This window comes from Micromys minutus (assembly GCF_963924665.1).
Source record: "Micromys minutus genome assembly, chromosome: 1".
NCBI lineage: Eukaryota > Metazoa > Chordata > Mammalia > Rodentia > Muridae > Micromys > Micromys minutus.
In genome coordinates, this window is record NC_137969.1 from 98,430,784 (window position 1) to 98,446,802 (window position 16,019).

General features: G+C 49.8%; 1 protein-coding gene across 2 annotated transcripts; it reads left to right on the plus strand.

Annotated features, from left to right (window-relative positions):
* Nucleotides 1–739: 739 nt before the first annotated feature.
* Nucleotides 740–8,498, plus strand: CXCL14 (C-X-C motif chemokine ligand 14; the record flags this gene model as incomplete). Of its 2 annotated transcripts, XM_080921425.1 has the most annotated exons (4): nucleotides 740–1,004; nucleotides 1,163–1,268; nucleotides 4,532–4,645; nucleotides 7,378–8,498. In XM_080921425.1, the coding sequence occupies exons 1-4, from the start codon at nucleotides 941–943 to the stop codon at nucleotides 7,391–7,393; spliced, it is 300 nt and encodes a 99-aa protein (XP_080777551.1). In that variant the 5' UTR covers nucleotides 740–940. The 2 variants fall into 2 exon arrangements, with proteins under 2 accessions (XP_080777551.1, XP_080777552.1); XM_080921426.1 differs by lacking the exon at nucleotides 7,378–8,498 and having other exon boundaries at nucleotides 4,532–4,649.
* Nucleotides 8,499–16,019: the final 7,521 nt, after the last annotated feature.

The window sequence follows — 16,019 nt, forward strand, 5'->3', positions numbered from 1 at the left end:
CTGGCTTTACAGGTTCTTATGAGTAGATGTGACAAGTACCCCAGGTTCTCCACAGCCCCTGGATAGTCACACATGAACACCATACTTTAGACCCCTTCTAGGAGTTACATAGTCCTCTCCACTCCACTCCACACACACTCCACTCATAGTCATCCCCCACTCCGTGAACCAGTGGCTTGATCAAAGGCTGACACAACCTGTGCTAAGCCCCTTAATTCCACCTGGCCTTGAGCTTTAACCAAGGCCAGTAGGCACAATCGAGAGCGACACCACAGGGGGCGGGCCTGCTGACATTCTCCTTTGGCACCTGCTTGAAAACTCTAGGATTTGAGCCAGGCCTGGGTCTCTCGGTGGCTTCGGAGAGTAGACCTGTGTGGCCTGAGACGCGTCCACAGGAAACAGAAGAGCAGCACTCTTCAGCGGGCTGTGCTCCCGCCTGACCTCTCCAAGGCGGCACGGAGGTATGGGTGTGCAAGTGCGTGAAGGCGGAGGTGCTGTGGAGCGAGAGGGTAGCGGATGTGAGTGTGTGCGTGTGCGCGCGTGGCTCTGAGTGTGCGCCGCTGGGATCGCGATGGGTCGGGGCGGGCGGCAGGGCGGGCTGGGAGATCTCCTCCCCCCACCACATTGAGAAATCTCAGTGAGTCACCGAGTGGTTCTGCATATTAATGAGGTCGCTCTCCGAGAGGGCAGGAGCGAATTTAAAAGAGGCCAGGGTGGGCGGAGGGAAGCTGTGGGGAGATCGCAGCACCCAGCGCCAAGCGCAGCATAGCATCGCGACAGACGGCAGGAGCACCCATCGACGGGCGCAGCTGGAGAGAGCCGAACAGAGAGAGGCGTGCTCGAAACCGAGAACCCAGCCGGGCGGCATCCCCCGGCTGCCGCACGCACAGGCCGGCGCCCTCCTCGCCTCCCTGCTCCCCACCGCGCCCCTCCGGCCAGCATGAGGCTCCTGGCGGCCGCGCTGCTCCTACTGCTCCTGGCGCTGTGCGCCTCGCGCGTGGACGGTGAGTGCCGCGAGGGCCCTCTGTCGCGATCCCGTCCCGTCCTAGGGAGCCCAAGCACCACCTAGGCATCCTGGAACCCGGGGGGTCCCGGGCGGGCACCTTGGGCGGTCGCGAAGACCCTTGCGGCGACTCAGCAGCCCGGCCGCGCTCTCCTGCAGGGTCCAAGTGTAAGTGTTCCCGGAAGGGGCCCAAGATCCGCTACAGCGACGTGAAGAAGCTGGAAATGAAGCCAAAGTACCCACACTGCGAGGAGAAGATGGTTATGTGAGTTCTGGGGTAACATGGCATGTACTGTGACGGGGCCCAACCTTGGGTTGGGTCGGGCTGATAAGGCCTTTCTCTCTGCCTTTCCCAAGGCTCCGAGGAGCCGTTTATAACCCGGCTGGCAAGTCCTCTGAACATTGCCCGACAGTCTGCAAAAGGGGAGGGGGGTTCTCTGCCCGGTCCCTCTGAGCTTGTCCTTGTTAGGATTCAAAGTGGCAGGCGAGATTTACTGAGGGCTAGTGGTTCTGGTGCGCCCGCTTAGAACATCTACACCAGATCCGTTCCGGACACACACCCAGCCTGTTGGGCTGGCTGTGCTGCCTTCTTACTGAAGAGAAAAGTAACTTTTCCTTTCAGCGTCCTATTTCAGTCAGGGGTCTGGCCACAGGAGTGGACACTTTGGGGCTCCCAGAGCTTTCAATGTGAGAATGCTCCTGTCTCTTCTGCCTCGTGGGTCCGTACATCTGAACAATATCCGAGAAAGCGCTCTGCTGGGGCTAATGTGCCATGCCACCATTGCAGCCTGCTTAGTGGGGATGCCGGCAAAGTCTTAAAAACTGGGGCAGAGAGAGAACACTGAGTTTCCTTGCGCCTCAGCCTTCCCAATTAACCACTTGAAGCCAGCGCTGCTGTTTCCCCCATCAATACACTCTTGGCCAGGAAGGCAGCCCTTGGCAAAACAGCTCCCAAATATTTGCCATGGACCATTGGCCCCTCTTCCCCTCCCCCAGAAACAGGACACACTTTATTCTCAGTCTGGGCAAGTGCCTTCCACCGACTGCCCTTGCTTGCCCAAAGGCCTTCACGCCGTGTCTGTGAAGGAAAGGCACGCCCCCCACCCGGCACCTCACCACCTCCATCCGCTGAAGTTCAGGAAATTCAGAGAGCCACAGGGCCTGAGCTGACCCTAGTCATGAGCTTCTCAATTAACATCCTTACCCCTGCCCTTGTCTTGCAAGTCAGAGAAAGGAAAAAACTACCCTTTTGAGTGTAAGCTGGCTCGGGGTTAAAATGCCCATGGCAAGAGTCACAAGAACTTTAGAATTTCTAGTTAAGGGTTTAAAAATGTCAGAAAAGATTGCAAGTTGTCTTTGAGACCTTGCAGGGGACAAAAAAAAAAAAAAAAAAAAAATAGTATGCGCTGCATCAGCAACTCAAAAAGAGGAGGATCCTCCCCAGACAGGTCTTCCTTGAGTAAAGGTCTCTAGGTAGGGAGAGAAATTGCAGTCAAGGAAGCTTTGCCTTCCTGTAGCCTTGGGGAAACTTACTGTCCCTTCTGATCCCATCTTTTGACAGGCTAGAGGTTTCTCTCCCTGTTTATGAGATAAGGGACCCTCACTTTTTGCCAAAACAGGTTTTTAGCCACAAAGGCTGAAGGCAAGATGTCCAGCTCACCCTGAGTCATGCATATATCTCTGTTTGGGGAGGAAGGGGGAAGGGGGTCAGGGGAGTCAGTGTGTCTTTTGAGAGCAAGTCGTTGCAATCAGGGCATGGGAAAACCCCAATTTTTTTAAATATATGCACTTCTTATTGGGGAGGGAGTAGGCATGCCACGGCCCATGTGTGATCAGAAGACATCTCTTGTAGGAAGTGGTTTACTCTACCAGGTGTGGCTCCAGGCTTGGTGGCAAGGACACGTGCCTACTGAGCCATCTTGCCAGCCCAAGTCCAGGTTATTGAAGGACAATTTGTGTCATATGTCCACGGAGTTATGATCCAAACCATCGGTACCCCCAGAATTGCTGGGGGGTGAAACTCAGAATTTCTAATAGTTGCTAGGTCTTGGATCCCAGATTCTGCATCCTGCTTCTGATTTGCATAACCCCAGTATTCTGAGAAAGCTCTGGGCACCTCTGTTGGGGGGTGGGGGTTAAGGCAGAGAACTGAACCCTTTTGTACACTCTCTGATCTTCAAAAGTAGGATGTTCAGTCTGTACTCTGGCCTATGAAGAGACATTTTTTCTGAGGGAGGGGGTATTGTTTGTTTGTTCAATTTTTTTGTACTGGAGTTTGCCGTTCGGAGCAACAGCAGCATTGTGGGTTTGGAAGAAATGCAGATGCTAATTCTTACAGGATGGTTGAGATATAGAGGAAGGGTCCCACGCTCAGAGCCTGCAGGGAGCCACTTTCTCCAGGGAAACATGATACAGTTACCTGGTCTTGTTGAATGTCCATCACTAGTCTTGGGGGAAGGACAAGCTCCTGACAAAGCATTTGGTCCCCCATTCCGCCGGCAAGACTGCCATTCCGTTCACAGCAAACCCGCCTCTTTTAGAACTTGGCCTATTAACCCTGACTCTTCACCTTGGGGCCAGGTGGGGAGCAAAGTTTCCCCTCTTTCTAATCTCAACTCCAGCCACCCCTTCTGTAACCCATCTGAATGTTCCAAGACTCTAATTCTTCACCATTGTCCACTCTGGCCGCCCTGGCTCTGAGAGGGGTACCTCAGACCCTCCAGGACTGAGCACACACGTGAAGTTTATCTTTCCCCTGGCTGCCTCACCTCCTGTGACTATTTCATAATTAATAACTAAGTCCCTGGACACCTACCAAAGGCTGAGTACTCTGCATAGGATATATATCTTTAGCTCCTTCAGTAGCCCTGAGACACAGGTCCTTTCGCTGTTCCTGTTTTACAGAGGGCAGACAGAGTGGCACAGGTCTTAAGGATTCAGGCTCAGCTGACTGCACTCGGTACTAGGTTCTGCTTCTCCCCTGCACAGCCAGGCATCCATGGGGTGCTGGAGCTATGTCTGAGAGGGGCCTAGAGAAAAAAAGGTCTTATTTTTCTGTACCCGTGCCTCTGAATGAGATAATTGCGACCTCACCCTCAAGCATCAAAATAGGCTACTAAGCCATTAAGGATCAGCAAATCTTCAGCCCAGGGACAAGCTCTAGAGGGTTCAGGTGCCGAGAATAACGGTCAGAGAGTACGATGTCTGTGGAGTATGTCTCAGCCCTTCTGTGGGACTTGGCAAGAGCTCCTTCCAGCAGTGGTTCTGTCTACCTCTGGGACACTGGAAGAGCCCCAAGAGAAGTTGTTGGGAACAGCTGGGTACTGTCGGGGGAGGAGGGAGAGTCACCCACTCACTCCTGCAGACTAGTCCCATGAATGAAGACTGAGACATATATCTTTACAAAAGGCTTACCAGGGATTGGGCACTTGAAGCAGGGAGGGACTAAGCGGCCCAGTGTTCTGATCCTACGGTCAATTACTCAGATATCTCAACCTTGTGCCCCCTCCCCATTTTGCTCCGTTTCAGTATAACCACCAAGAGCATGTCCAGGTACCGGGGACAGGAGCACTGCCTGCATCCTAAGCTGCAGAGCACCAAACGCTTCATCAAATGGTACAACGCCTGGAACGAAAAACGCAGGTAATACCTCTTCTCGCCACCCCATCCCAACCCCTCCCCATCCCGCCCCGCCCACCTCCAACCCACGCCCACTCCCACCCACTCAGAAAGGCTTGGGCTGTTGGCTATGGCTTTCAGAGCAGGAACAGATCCACACACCATGTCATCTACCGGCCTCATCTAATGTGTGACGCCCGCATAATACCCATGAAAGTAGACACCCTAACACTGTTTCCGTGCCCCCACTGATGGGGACCTCGCCACTTCACAAAGGAGACTGCCGCTTTCCACACAGCCATGCATGCACCCCGCAGGTGTATCTTTTCATGAACAAAAATTCTACCTCGTTCTATCTTTCATATTACAGACTCATGTGAATATTTTTAAAGCTTTAGGATATTTTTTTGCTCTTATGTAAATGGGTTTTAAGCCTGTATGTACATATGTGTACTCCCTACATGTCTGGTGCCCAAGGACTTCAAAGAAAAACAAAAGGCTCATCAGATTCCCTGACACTGCAGTTACAGATGTTTGTGAACTGCCGGGTGGGTGTCAGGAACCAAACCCAGGTCCTCTACAAGAGCAGTAATTCTCTCAACTGCTGAGCCATCCCTCCAGCCCCTGACTTTCATATCATAGTGCGATTGCCCTTTGTATTTAAGCCACCTAAGATGGAAATGACTGGGTGAGCCCTTGGTGTAATTGCCCCCTGTTAACTTTAGGGGCTGGAGTATGACCTCTTAAGTGACAGCTCATTAGCCAAAAACCCTATAGGTGTACATATGGTAAGGGTGACCCCTACCAGTAAGGTGATTTCGTCTCCAAAATGCTCCCATGCCCTGTTCTTCCTAGAGACCTGACTAGTGTCTTCTCAGGCAGGTTCTCAGTGTCACTGAGTTTAGTCCCTTCCAATCAGAGCCTCTTTATCCCAAAGGGTCACAGTTTAGATAGATGGTCAGAGCCTTGGACCAGACACCTCTGCTGATGGGCTAATCCCAGAGTCCTAGGTCTGGTCTTAGAAGGAGAGGCCAGTTCTCAGCTCCTTTGTACCATGTCCTGAAGTGGGTCACTCTTCAAACACCCAAGGCCTGTTTTATCTTTACCTGCAAAGCAAAGCTAAGGAAGGACACACCCAAGGATTCCAGCAGCTTGGCCTAAGAGGGGGAAACCAACAGCAGGTGAGGACAGGGTTTGGCTTTCTTCGAAAAACTGGGAAAAGTCGAGGCAAGACCTGTATAAAATCTGGGTCCCTGGTGCTACCTTTCCCAGCAGGTGACAGTGTGCTACACACACACACACACACACACACACACACACACACTTACATACCACACGGCCTCAGCCCTGTGAGCTGCTCTCTCACGGCTGACACCCCTGTTCAGCTTCTGCACCTGAATCCTTTCTTGCTCCCTCTAAAACTGCCTCATCTGCAATTGTCTGAAATAGAAAGTGTTGAGGTGAGCGACTACTTCCTCTGTATCTGATGGGAATGAAGCCCTCTTTCTGGTCAGGGCACGCAGCTCACATGGCAAAAGCAGAGCCTGGCCCAACCCACCCCCATCCCTACCCCACCTCCACCCCTACCACCTTCCTGGCTTGTGTCATCAAAAGCAGAATGACCCCAGCTTATGGAGGGTTGGGAAGTCTTGCTCAGACTACTGGAGACATTCAAACCTCTATCCATCTGATTTTCCTCTACCTGGGCTGTGGTTTTGAAGAGGTGTCTGTGGGTTCCTTGCAGCCCCACCCCCACCCCACCCTTTCTACTTCTGCAGGTTGCTCTCATGAAGGCTGTGAGAGTCTCTGCTACCAGGCTTCTGCCGGTTTGCTGCATGCTAGCCTTCGCAGGGCTATTTGCTTGTTTGTGGAGACAAAGTCTCATATGGCCCAGTCTAGTATCAACTCAACCTCAAGACAGGATAGCCTCAAACCCTGAACCCTAGCCTGCCCACCTCCCAAGTGCTGGCATTTCAGGACTACAGGCCTATGTCACACACCACTGCGTTCATCCTTTTCTTAGAACACTGAGGCACCTGGAACAGGAAACCACCACGCCTCCCCTTTCTCATTCTATTTCTTTCCTTGCAAAGGATTCAAAATGACTTAACAAATGAAGATAGAGATCAAAAAACTGTTCAGAGTCAGAGAGAGAAGAAACACACATGTTCCATAGCTCAGAAGAGAGAAAGGAGCAAGCAGAGCCCCTGGTCCATGGCACCAACAACTGAGCTCAAAGCACTGTAGAAGCCAGAGTCTCTGGCTGTCACGAGAGGCAGCTACATGGAACACGCCATTGCGTTTCTATTTTATTTATGTGCACGTGTCTGTGTCTGTGTGTGAGCAGGTGCCCAAGACAGCCAGAAGAGGGTGTTAGATGTCCCTCGAGCTGGGGGTGTAGAGGTTTGGGAGCCCCTGATGAGGATGCTGGGAACTGAACTTAAGCCTCTGGCAGAGCAGTGACAGATTTTTGAGCACCATCTCTCCAGCCCCTGGGAATTTATTTCAGTGCATGATTAGGAACAAGCAAGAAGGAGCAGTGAGCCTCCTGAAAAGTGAAGCCCGGTGCTAGGTGTGACAGTCCACGCCCATCTGTGCGTGAGCTTTCACATGCATTTCAATCACATCTTTAGAACCATCTCCTCTGCTGGCCCCAGACCTGGGAGAGGATTCATAGGTGAAACCACTCCACAGGAGCTGTGAGCAGCCTACACCACGTCCCGATCCACTTACACCTGTGTGTCCTTTCTTCCCAGGGTCTACGAAGAATAGGGTGGACGATCTTGAAAAGAAAGAAAAAAAAAAAAAAAAAGAAAACAAACTCCAGGCCAGTTGACAGACTTCAGCAGAGGACTTTGCAGATTAAAATAAAAGCCCTTTCTTTCTTACAAGCATAAGACAGATTATATATTGCTAGAAGGCTCTTCTTACCAGGGTCAGTTTTTACATTTTATAGCTGTGTGTGAAAGCCTTCCAGATGTGCGATCCAGCTCTCCTGTGCGCCAGACTTCATTACAAGTGGCTGTTTGCCGGGGGGGTGGAGGGGAACCTCAAACCTTTTCTTTTTAAAAGGGGTTTTCTATTTGTCCATGTGTCACCACACATCTGAGCTTTATAAGTGCCGGGGAGGAACAATAGGTCTGGTTGAGGCAATTCATCGTACCGTTGCTCCTGTCCAGGCTCTCGAAGCTTCTGCTCAGAGAGCCTGGCGCCTCGGCACAGCTGCCACGGACTCTCCCCGGCTTATGACTGGTCAGCATTTCAGTGTGGCTCCACAGTGGGCCCTGTTGCAGGGCCATTGGGAACAAGCCTTCTACATCTGTGCTTCAAGGAACTCAGTCTAGTTACCAGAACAAGCTTCATCCCCACCCCTACCCCCCACCCCAGCTCATTTCCCCATCGTGACCGACCGGGGTAAGCGACCCTTTAATAAGGAGCTGGGCCTTTCTTGCAACCTGAGGGTCTCTGAAAGGTCCGCTGCTTTGGTGCTTCTGCAGCATCAATAGTCCCCTGCAGTGAGAGAAAATAACGTACAGAGGAAAAGGTAAGAGTCAGGATTAGATGCGTGACACACGCCCTACACATCCTATTGGCAAGGGGAAACCCACAAAGCTTTGTTTCTTTCCCCGTGCCCCAACAGGAAGCACACTCCCCCTGCGGTGCATATACAAACAGCACAGTCCTCTTTCAGAGTTAGAATGATCCTGTGCCCTCTCCTGTGTACATATTGCCTTTGGTACTCCCCCCCATGCCACACACTGCCCCTCTGTAGAGGCCACACCGTAAGGCTGTGTATCCGCTATGTAAATGCTGAGACCCACAAGTGCTGCATGCAGGTTTCATGTTGTTTCTAAGATGAAAATGAAAGTAATAAAATATATTTGAAGTTACCAAAATTCTGGGCTCCTGGGCTCTTTTCCCCATGGGTGTCTAGTTAGCCCAAATGGCAATAAAATGTTTGCCACATCCTAAGTAAACTGGCACAAATGTGTGGGGAGAGAAATGGAGTTTCACAAGTACCTGTTTCTATGGGATGTGGGGCTGTTGCTCTCTCTGGAAGTCAAGAGGTCAGGCCTGGGGGGTGGGGGGGTCAGGCTCTCTGCTCCTCACTGTAGCAGGTTGATGGAAGAGGCAATAAGGAGGCAGTCCAAGATGCTCTGGGATCCACAGCTCCCAGACCCCAGTGGAGGTGCAGGAGTTCAACTGAAAGGCTGAGGGCTCGGGCACCAGGCTGTGTGGTGGCTGAGGATGGAGATGCTGTGGTCCTGATGCTGCTTCTGGGAGATGCCTGTGACTGCAGAGTATCCTGATAGTGGTGTTTCTGGGGACTGGGTGACGGAGGGCTCCAGGGCTGGTGACCTGTGTCTTACTGAGCATAGCTCAAGTCAGTCAGCCTCATGTGTCATCTGCTCTTAAGGGGACAGTCCCTAGATGAGGGACTCCTTCACTTCTGCAGATGGTTCCCTGACTGACTTCTCTCTCATTTACGAAGGCGCACAGCAAGTCCCCTCTGCTAGGGTGAACCGTGGGGTGGTACTATGACCCTTCATGGTCATGCTTCCACACCGGGGCTCCAAGCTACCTCTCACAGGTTGCTGAGCAAACTGAGGACTATCGAGATAAAGAAAGTTGCCCAGGGACCCAGGGTCCTAACCATCACACTTCCCAGTAGCTGGGTGGCCACCATCCTGCTTGGAGGTAAAAACTTCAAATTCTCCACCCAACCTGTTCCTTTCCCTCATTCCAAATGAAGATGGTGTAGTAAGCCTAACCCAAAGCCAGAGGCCACTAGACATTACAGAGCAGGAGATGCCCTCATAGAACGTTCTAGAACAGGGACAGAGAGGCCAGGCTTCATCCCGCAGGGACCCCAAAGCTTGGTGCTTATATAGCCAGAAGGCTCTCATGAGTTCTATACAAAGAGCCCTGCTGCCAAGCCATTGCTGCTGATGCATGGGGTTCTGGAATTCACGCTGTATGTTCTAAGTTCTAGGCTTACTTGGCCCCTCTACACACACCACAAACCACACACCTGCTCACCCTGTCTGGCCACCTAGACTCTAGTTAGAACTGTACACAGTTTGTTCCCTGTCCAAAATAGACCTGTAAGTAAAAAGAATTCATTTGCCATGTATTTAAAATAGGGCGTTTTGAGTGTTTTCGGTACAAGGAAATGGTTAATGTTTGAGGCACTGTGTATGCTAATTACCTGATTATCATGCACGGTAACCATGTACGGAAATGTCACACTGAACTACATGAATATGTACAGTTCATTTCTGACAGCTTAAGAAAAGGCCTGAGTGACGGAAAAGAAAAATGACACACTTCTAAATGGAAATGGCCGAACATTAACCCAGCGTGGGTCCTTCCCCAACAGGCCCAGGGCAACTCAAGTATCACAAGCCCCAGAGGCCTCCTGTTTCCAGTGTCAGCTTCAATACACGTCTGGATTCGAATTACAACAGCATTTGCTCTGTAATTAGCAGTTTGGAATGTCTAGTGAGATATGTTCTCAGAGGCCAGGGACTGTCTCTGGGGCATCATTTAAAACCTCCCCTCAGCTGTGAAGGCACAATGTGTGCGCCTTATCCGAGAGTTCTCTGTGCACCATGAAGACCTGAAGCCGGGAACATACAGACTATGCTGTTGCTATGCAGAACACCCAAAAGAAAGTCTAAACTATTAATCATTTGATGTATATGAGTGGTTTACCTAAGTGTATGACTGAGCACCACATGTGTGCCTGGTGCCCCAGGTGACCAGAAGAAGACATCAGATCCCCTGGAACTGTAGTTACTGAAGGTTGTGAGCTGGAAAGTTTCACTTACCAACTGGGTACATGAAAGGACCAAACTCATCCCACTATAGATGATCAACCTTGGCAAACCATCGTTTCTTTTCTTACAGAGAATCTAAAACTAGATGGGGTTGGCGAGTGGGGAGTGGGGGAGGGGTGGAGCTCAGCAGTTGAGCTCTTTCTTGTTGGTACCTGTGAGGCCCTAGGTTTGATTATCAATACCCAAAAGCCAACCTGCTATAGCCTCAGCTGTCAACTGGACACAAACCAAGAGCCCCCCTGGGAAAAGGGAACTACAGCTGGAGAGTTGCCTATATCAAACTGGCCTATGGCCCACTATGAGAGGTGTCATCCCTAGGCTGGTGGATCTAAGCTGTATAGGAAAGGTAACTGAGCAAGCCCTGGGTACTGAGCCAGTAAGCTGAATCTCCAGGGTTTCTACTTCAGCTTCCTGCCTCCAGGTTCCTGCCTTTGCTTCTGTCTGTGTGGCTTATAACCTGTAAGCTAAGAAAATGCTTTGCTCCCTGAGTTTGCTTTGGGTCATGGTACTTGGGATAGCATCAGAGAATCACAGTAGGTCATCACCTAGTTCACTTAAGGGAAACTCTTTCGGGTTCTCCCTGGCATGTATCAGTTGCCACCTCCACCACTTCACCCTCATTACTATGCAAAGTAAGAGTTAGTCACACAAGCACCCCAACATTACAATAGGCAATCTGATAACCAAAACTGCTCCCGAGGAAGAGAAGGGCAGCAGAGAAACACAGGACAAAAAAAAAAAAAAAAAAAAAAAAAAAAGGCAATCTGTGCCCCCGAAGGGCAGAGCAGGAAGCTGCACGATTTCATCAAGCTATGTCCTACAATCTAAGGTATCGTTTATTTCCAAAATGTTCTACCTAATAATTTGGGGGCACAGCTGACTACATTAACAAAAGCACTGGAGGTGGGCTGGAGAGATGGCTCAGTGGTTAAGAGCACCAACTACTCTTCCAGAGGTCCTGAGTTCAAATTCCAGCAAACACATGGTGGCTCACAACTACCTGTAATGGGATCTGATGTCCTCTTCTGGTGTGTCTGAAGACAGCTACAATGTACTCAGATAAATAAATAAATAAATAAATAAATAAATAAATAAATAAATAAATAAATCAAGCAAGCAAGCAAGCAAGCAAGCACTGGAGGGGAAACCTCGGGAAGGACTCTGTTGTCCTCAGACAAGACTGGTTAGCTGGTAGCATTCTGTCTTCAGGGCCCTTGAGGCTAGAGGTGTGGCTTGATAGAGAGAGAGTCAGCATCCTTCCTTGTGACAGAAGTTGATGTAGATAGGTTCCAACTGGACTTAAGGAAGAAAGAGAAACAGGGGAAAGATGTTATTAGCACTTGCTCCAGGGGAGCTTCCAGAGCACAGGACCCCTGCTCCTGGGATGGATTTACTGGCTGAGATGAGACATCCAGGTTTCCCTTTATCCGGAGACCTCTCCACACCACAGGCAAACACCATGGAGCTTCTGGGAGATTCCCAGGCTCCTGTTACTTGTGATTGAAACCTACAAAAGCTAAATCCCCAACGAGGGATCTTCCCAAACATGAGTTCAGGCTGTTCTGCCTTCACCATGGGCACCCCAAAATGCTTCAGTGATACATATGTTAAAAGTTCTTCATACAAGGCACCAAAATGTGTGGATTAAATAAAAGTATTAACTCTGAGTCACCAGTAATGCATCAGTGTCTCATTAAGGAAAGAAATAAAAATACTTCCTCTTGGAATCATTTAACTGAGAGCGGGTCCAGATTTGAATTCTCTGCTTTAATTTGCTCCCTGTGTCTGTGTGTCTCTCTAACACAGAGCTTCACTCCGTCTTGATTGAACAACAAAGAAAGTATTACATGAGGAAGGAATGGGATACATTATAGAAACATTTAACAGAGTTTTACAAGGGAGTAAGTCACTGACTCTAGCTGATCCCAACTGATCCAGATAACAAAAAAGTACTACAAACATGACTGTTCATCAAACACTGTCTGCAAATGGTTACTTTTAACACTTAGGTGGAATTTAGAAGGTTGTTTTCAACTTCTGGGTCTGTTGCTTCCAGCAAATGATAAATATGCATTGTCTGGGGTGGGGATAGGGGGCTGGAAGGGCAAGGGTGGAGAAGGGGGCATGGAAGATGGGGGGCAGGCACAAAAGAGTGGGGGTCAGGGGCCATGGAAGAGCACATAACTTAAGATCATAGCTCTGCATTAGCTTATGTTGTAAAAGTTGATTAGTGGCAAATCCAAGGCTGGTTGGCTGCATTGTTCTCTTCAAGGCAAATTAAATAGGCTGATCACACAGTAGGACAGCAGCCTTAAGTTACCTCAAGGTATATTCTTAATGCCGGCTGTGAGGTCTAGCAAAAGTTCCAGTGTCTCAGACTGTAAGAGATGTCGGCATAATTGCGGTGAGAACGGGGATCGGCCAGCTTGCTCCCTTTTCCTTGGAGGCAGAGTCAATTACTTGTGGGCGCAGCACTGCCTTCCCCCTCGGGCCAGGGTTATGTCCCCACACAATGGACTGGATGTCACTGATGCTCTGCTATCTATGAGGCAAAAACACGGCCTGGGTTGCATGCTGATCTACATACTGTGCAACGGGGCACACAGCAGGCTCTAAGGTAGGTGTTCTCAGTCTGTGGGTCACCTATTGTGAAGCACATCCTGTGTGGAGGGCTTTATAACCCTACACACACACACACACACACACACACACACACATGCACGCACACACACCAGGGCTTCTAGTGTAGCTCGATATCACAGATGAAGAAACTGAGACTCAGTAAGCCCCACCTGTCAGCCATCTTTACATGTTCCATACAGTGTATTAATTGCTTTTCTATTGCTGTAATAAAACACTGTGACCAAAAGCAACTTGGGGAAGAAAGGGCTTACTAGCTTATATCTACATATCCCAGGCTATCATCAACGCAAGTCTTGGCAGGAACCTAAAGGCAGGATCTTAAACAGAGGCGGTAAACAACTCAGGACCACTGGCCCAGGGGTATCACCACCCCACACCAATCACTAGTCAAGAAAATGTTTTTACAGACTTGCCTTCAGGCAATTGGATGGTAGTATTTTCTCCATTGTGAGGTTCCTCTTCCCAAGTTACTCTAGCATGTGTCAAGTTGACAAAAAGAAACTAAGTAGCAGAACAAAGAAAAAGTTTATTTGGGCTTATGGTTTCAGAGAGATAAAAATCTGTCACGGTAGGGAGGCATGGCAGGCAGGAGGCCGGAGCGGGAGGTGGAGCCACCAGCTGTGCCAAGAAGCTGTAATCAAATAAATCTTCAACCACAAATGTAAAGTAATGAGAGAAAAACAGAGGGTGTGAAGCTATCAATTAACTCTCGAAGCCCACTGCGATGACTGCATCCTCCAGCAAGGTCACATCGCCTCCCCAAACAGTGCTACCAACTGGGGAGCATGTCCAAATACCTGACTTTACAGGATCATTTCTCCTTCAAACTACCACATCAATGAAGAGGAAAGATTTGAACCCTGGTGCACCTGGCTTCCCACAGATGATCTGCTCTGAAGTATGCTCCTGTCCACCATCCCCCTATGGCCTTCCTGCCTGCCTGAAAGCTCCAGATAACAAGACTTGGCCCTGGGCTGCGCTAATTATGGGATGGAGACCAGCCGTTTAGCCAACATGGCCACACAGGCCCACGGTGAGAGCTGGGTTCATTTTACTGGTGTCAAGACTAGTTGTGTTCAAGAGTCGGGATGGTACACCAGACAAATGCTCCTGCGGGGTTTCTCCAGCCGCTCAACAAAGGGAACCTCAAACTGTAAGGCAGAGATTGCTGCTTGCCCTACATTCGATGGACATGAATTCTGTTTGAACAGAGGCAGTCAGTACCCAGCACAAGCAAAATGGTCACAATGCTGTCAGATTCAGCTCAGGACTTTAGTTAGCAGCCATGGAAACCATCCCAGTTGCTGACTTCCAAAATCAATTCAAAGGCAGCTTTAAATACATAAGTTTCATCTTACCAGAGGCCAGAATGGATATTCTGGGATGGGTGGCAGGCTTATCTTATAAGACACCAATATTCAGAATTGCCCCAGCACCAAGGAAAGAGTGAAACAAGAGGCTTTCTCCGAACTGTTTACTCAAAGGCATGACCATCAGAAATGCAGTTCCCCGCCACAGTGGCCCTCAAAGGCAGACAGGGGCTAAGTACTCTCACTGGTTCAGCCACAAAAAAAAGATTGCAAGGCAAGAAAATTATGAGAGCAGTTTCTTTATAGTTACTCATACCACATGCTTTTGGGGACAACTGGGGTTTTCCCACCAAACTCCATATGGGTCCCATCTTAGAAGAGCCTAAGGCCCTTCCCAGGTAGCCACAGTATTCAAGAGCTCTTCTGCAATGCTAAATAATTTTTAAATAAAAAAAAAGACATGGCACTCTCCTGAGTGGGATACCTATACATTTTGGTTTGCTGGGCAGAGTGCAGGTTCTTGACAGTTACCCTGAGGGGAAAGCCTTGCCCCACCCTCACCATGACTGTCCACATGGATACCCAGACAATTAGGCACTAGGTTACACCTTCAAGAGAACAAAAGTCAGGAGATGGAGAGGTGGCTCAGTGGTTAAGTGCTCTGAGTGCTCTTCCATGAGGACCCAGGTTCAATTCCCAGCACGCACATGATAGCTCACAACTGTCTGTAATCCAAGCTCTGACACCCTTAATCAGATATACTTGCAGGCTAAAACACCAGTACACATAAAGTAAAAATCAATTTAAAATGAATTCTGTAAGGATTCGGATTAAGAGAGAGAGGGGAAGAGAGAGAAGAGAAAAAGGGGAAAAAAGAAAGAGGAGAGAGAGGGGAGAGAAAGAGAAGAGAGGGAGAGAAAGAGCATTACACCTCCAGGGGGGCAGAAGAGAAGACTTTCCTTGCCAGTTTGGCTGGCGTGATCTTAAAGCTTACCTCAGAACCTGGAATGGGATACAGCCCTCGGACATTCCAACTCGGGGCATCCAGGCAGTGCTGAAACACAGGATGGCTTGGGACCCACGGAAGCCCCAGGCTGTATCATACTCACGCTTCTGGGGTGTTATTCTGACTTCCTCCTTTTCCTGACCCTGGAAAGGACTATGGTGAGAGAGAGAACGGAGACCCAAGTGCACGCCATGGACCCTTGCAAGTTCTCTGAGCTGGAGGAACCTCCTGGAAGCCAGGGAAGCTCTGGGGTGGCACCAGACTCCCTCGGGTTCTCTATATCCCTCTTTGTGTTTAGCCCTTAACTGACACCCTATTCCAGATGCTTCCAGATGCTCTGGGCTCAGTTCAGACTTGTACAGCCGTAGGCTGTCAGTAGCATAATCACCCAGAAGCTACAGCTGAACAGCAGCCCAATCTGTAGCTGAAAGGTCCAAGTGATGTGTCCTTAAATCAGAACCCAAAATGATGCCTCCTGGAGCCCTCACTGTGGCACACCTCCCTCCTCCATACTAGCCCTGGCTGTCCTCAGCCATGCCAGGAGGTAGCTGAGAACTCAGCCATCAGGTGCCCACCCCTGTCATGTGAGGATGGCTCGT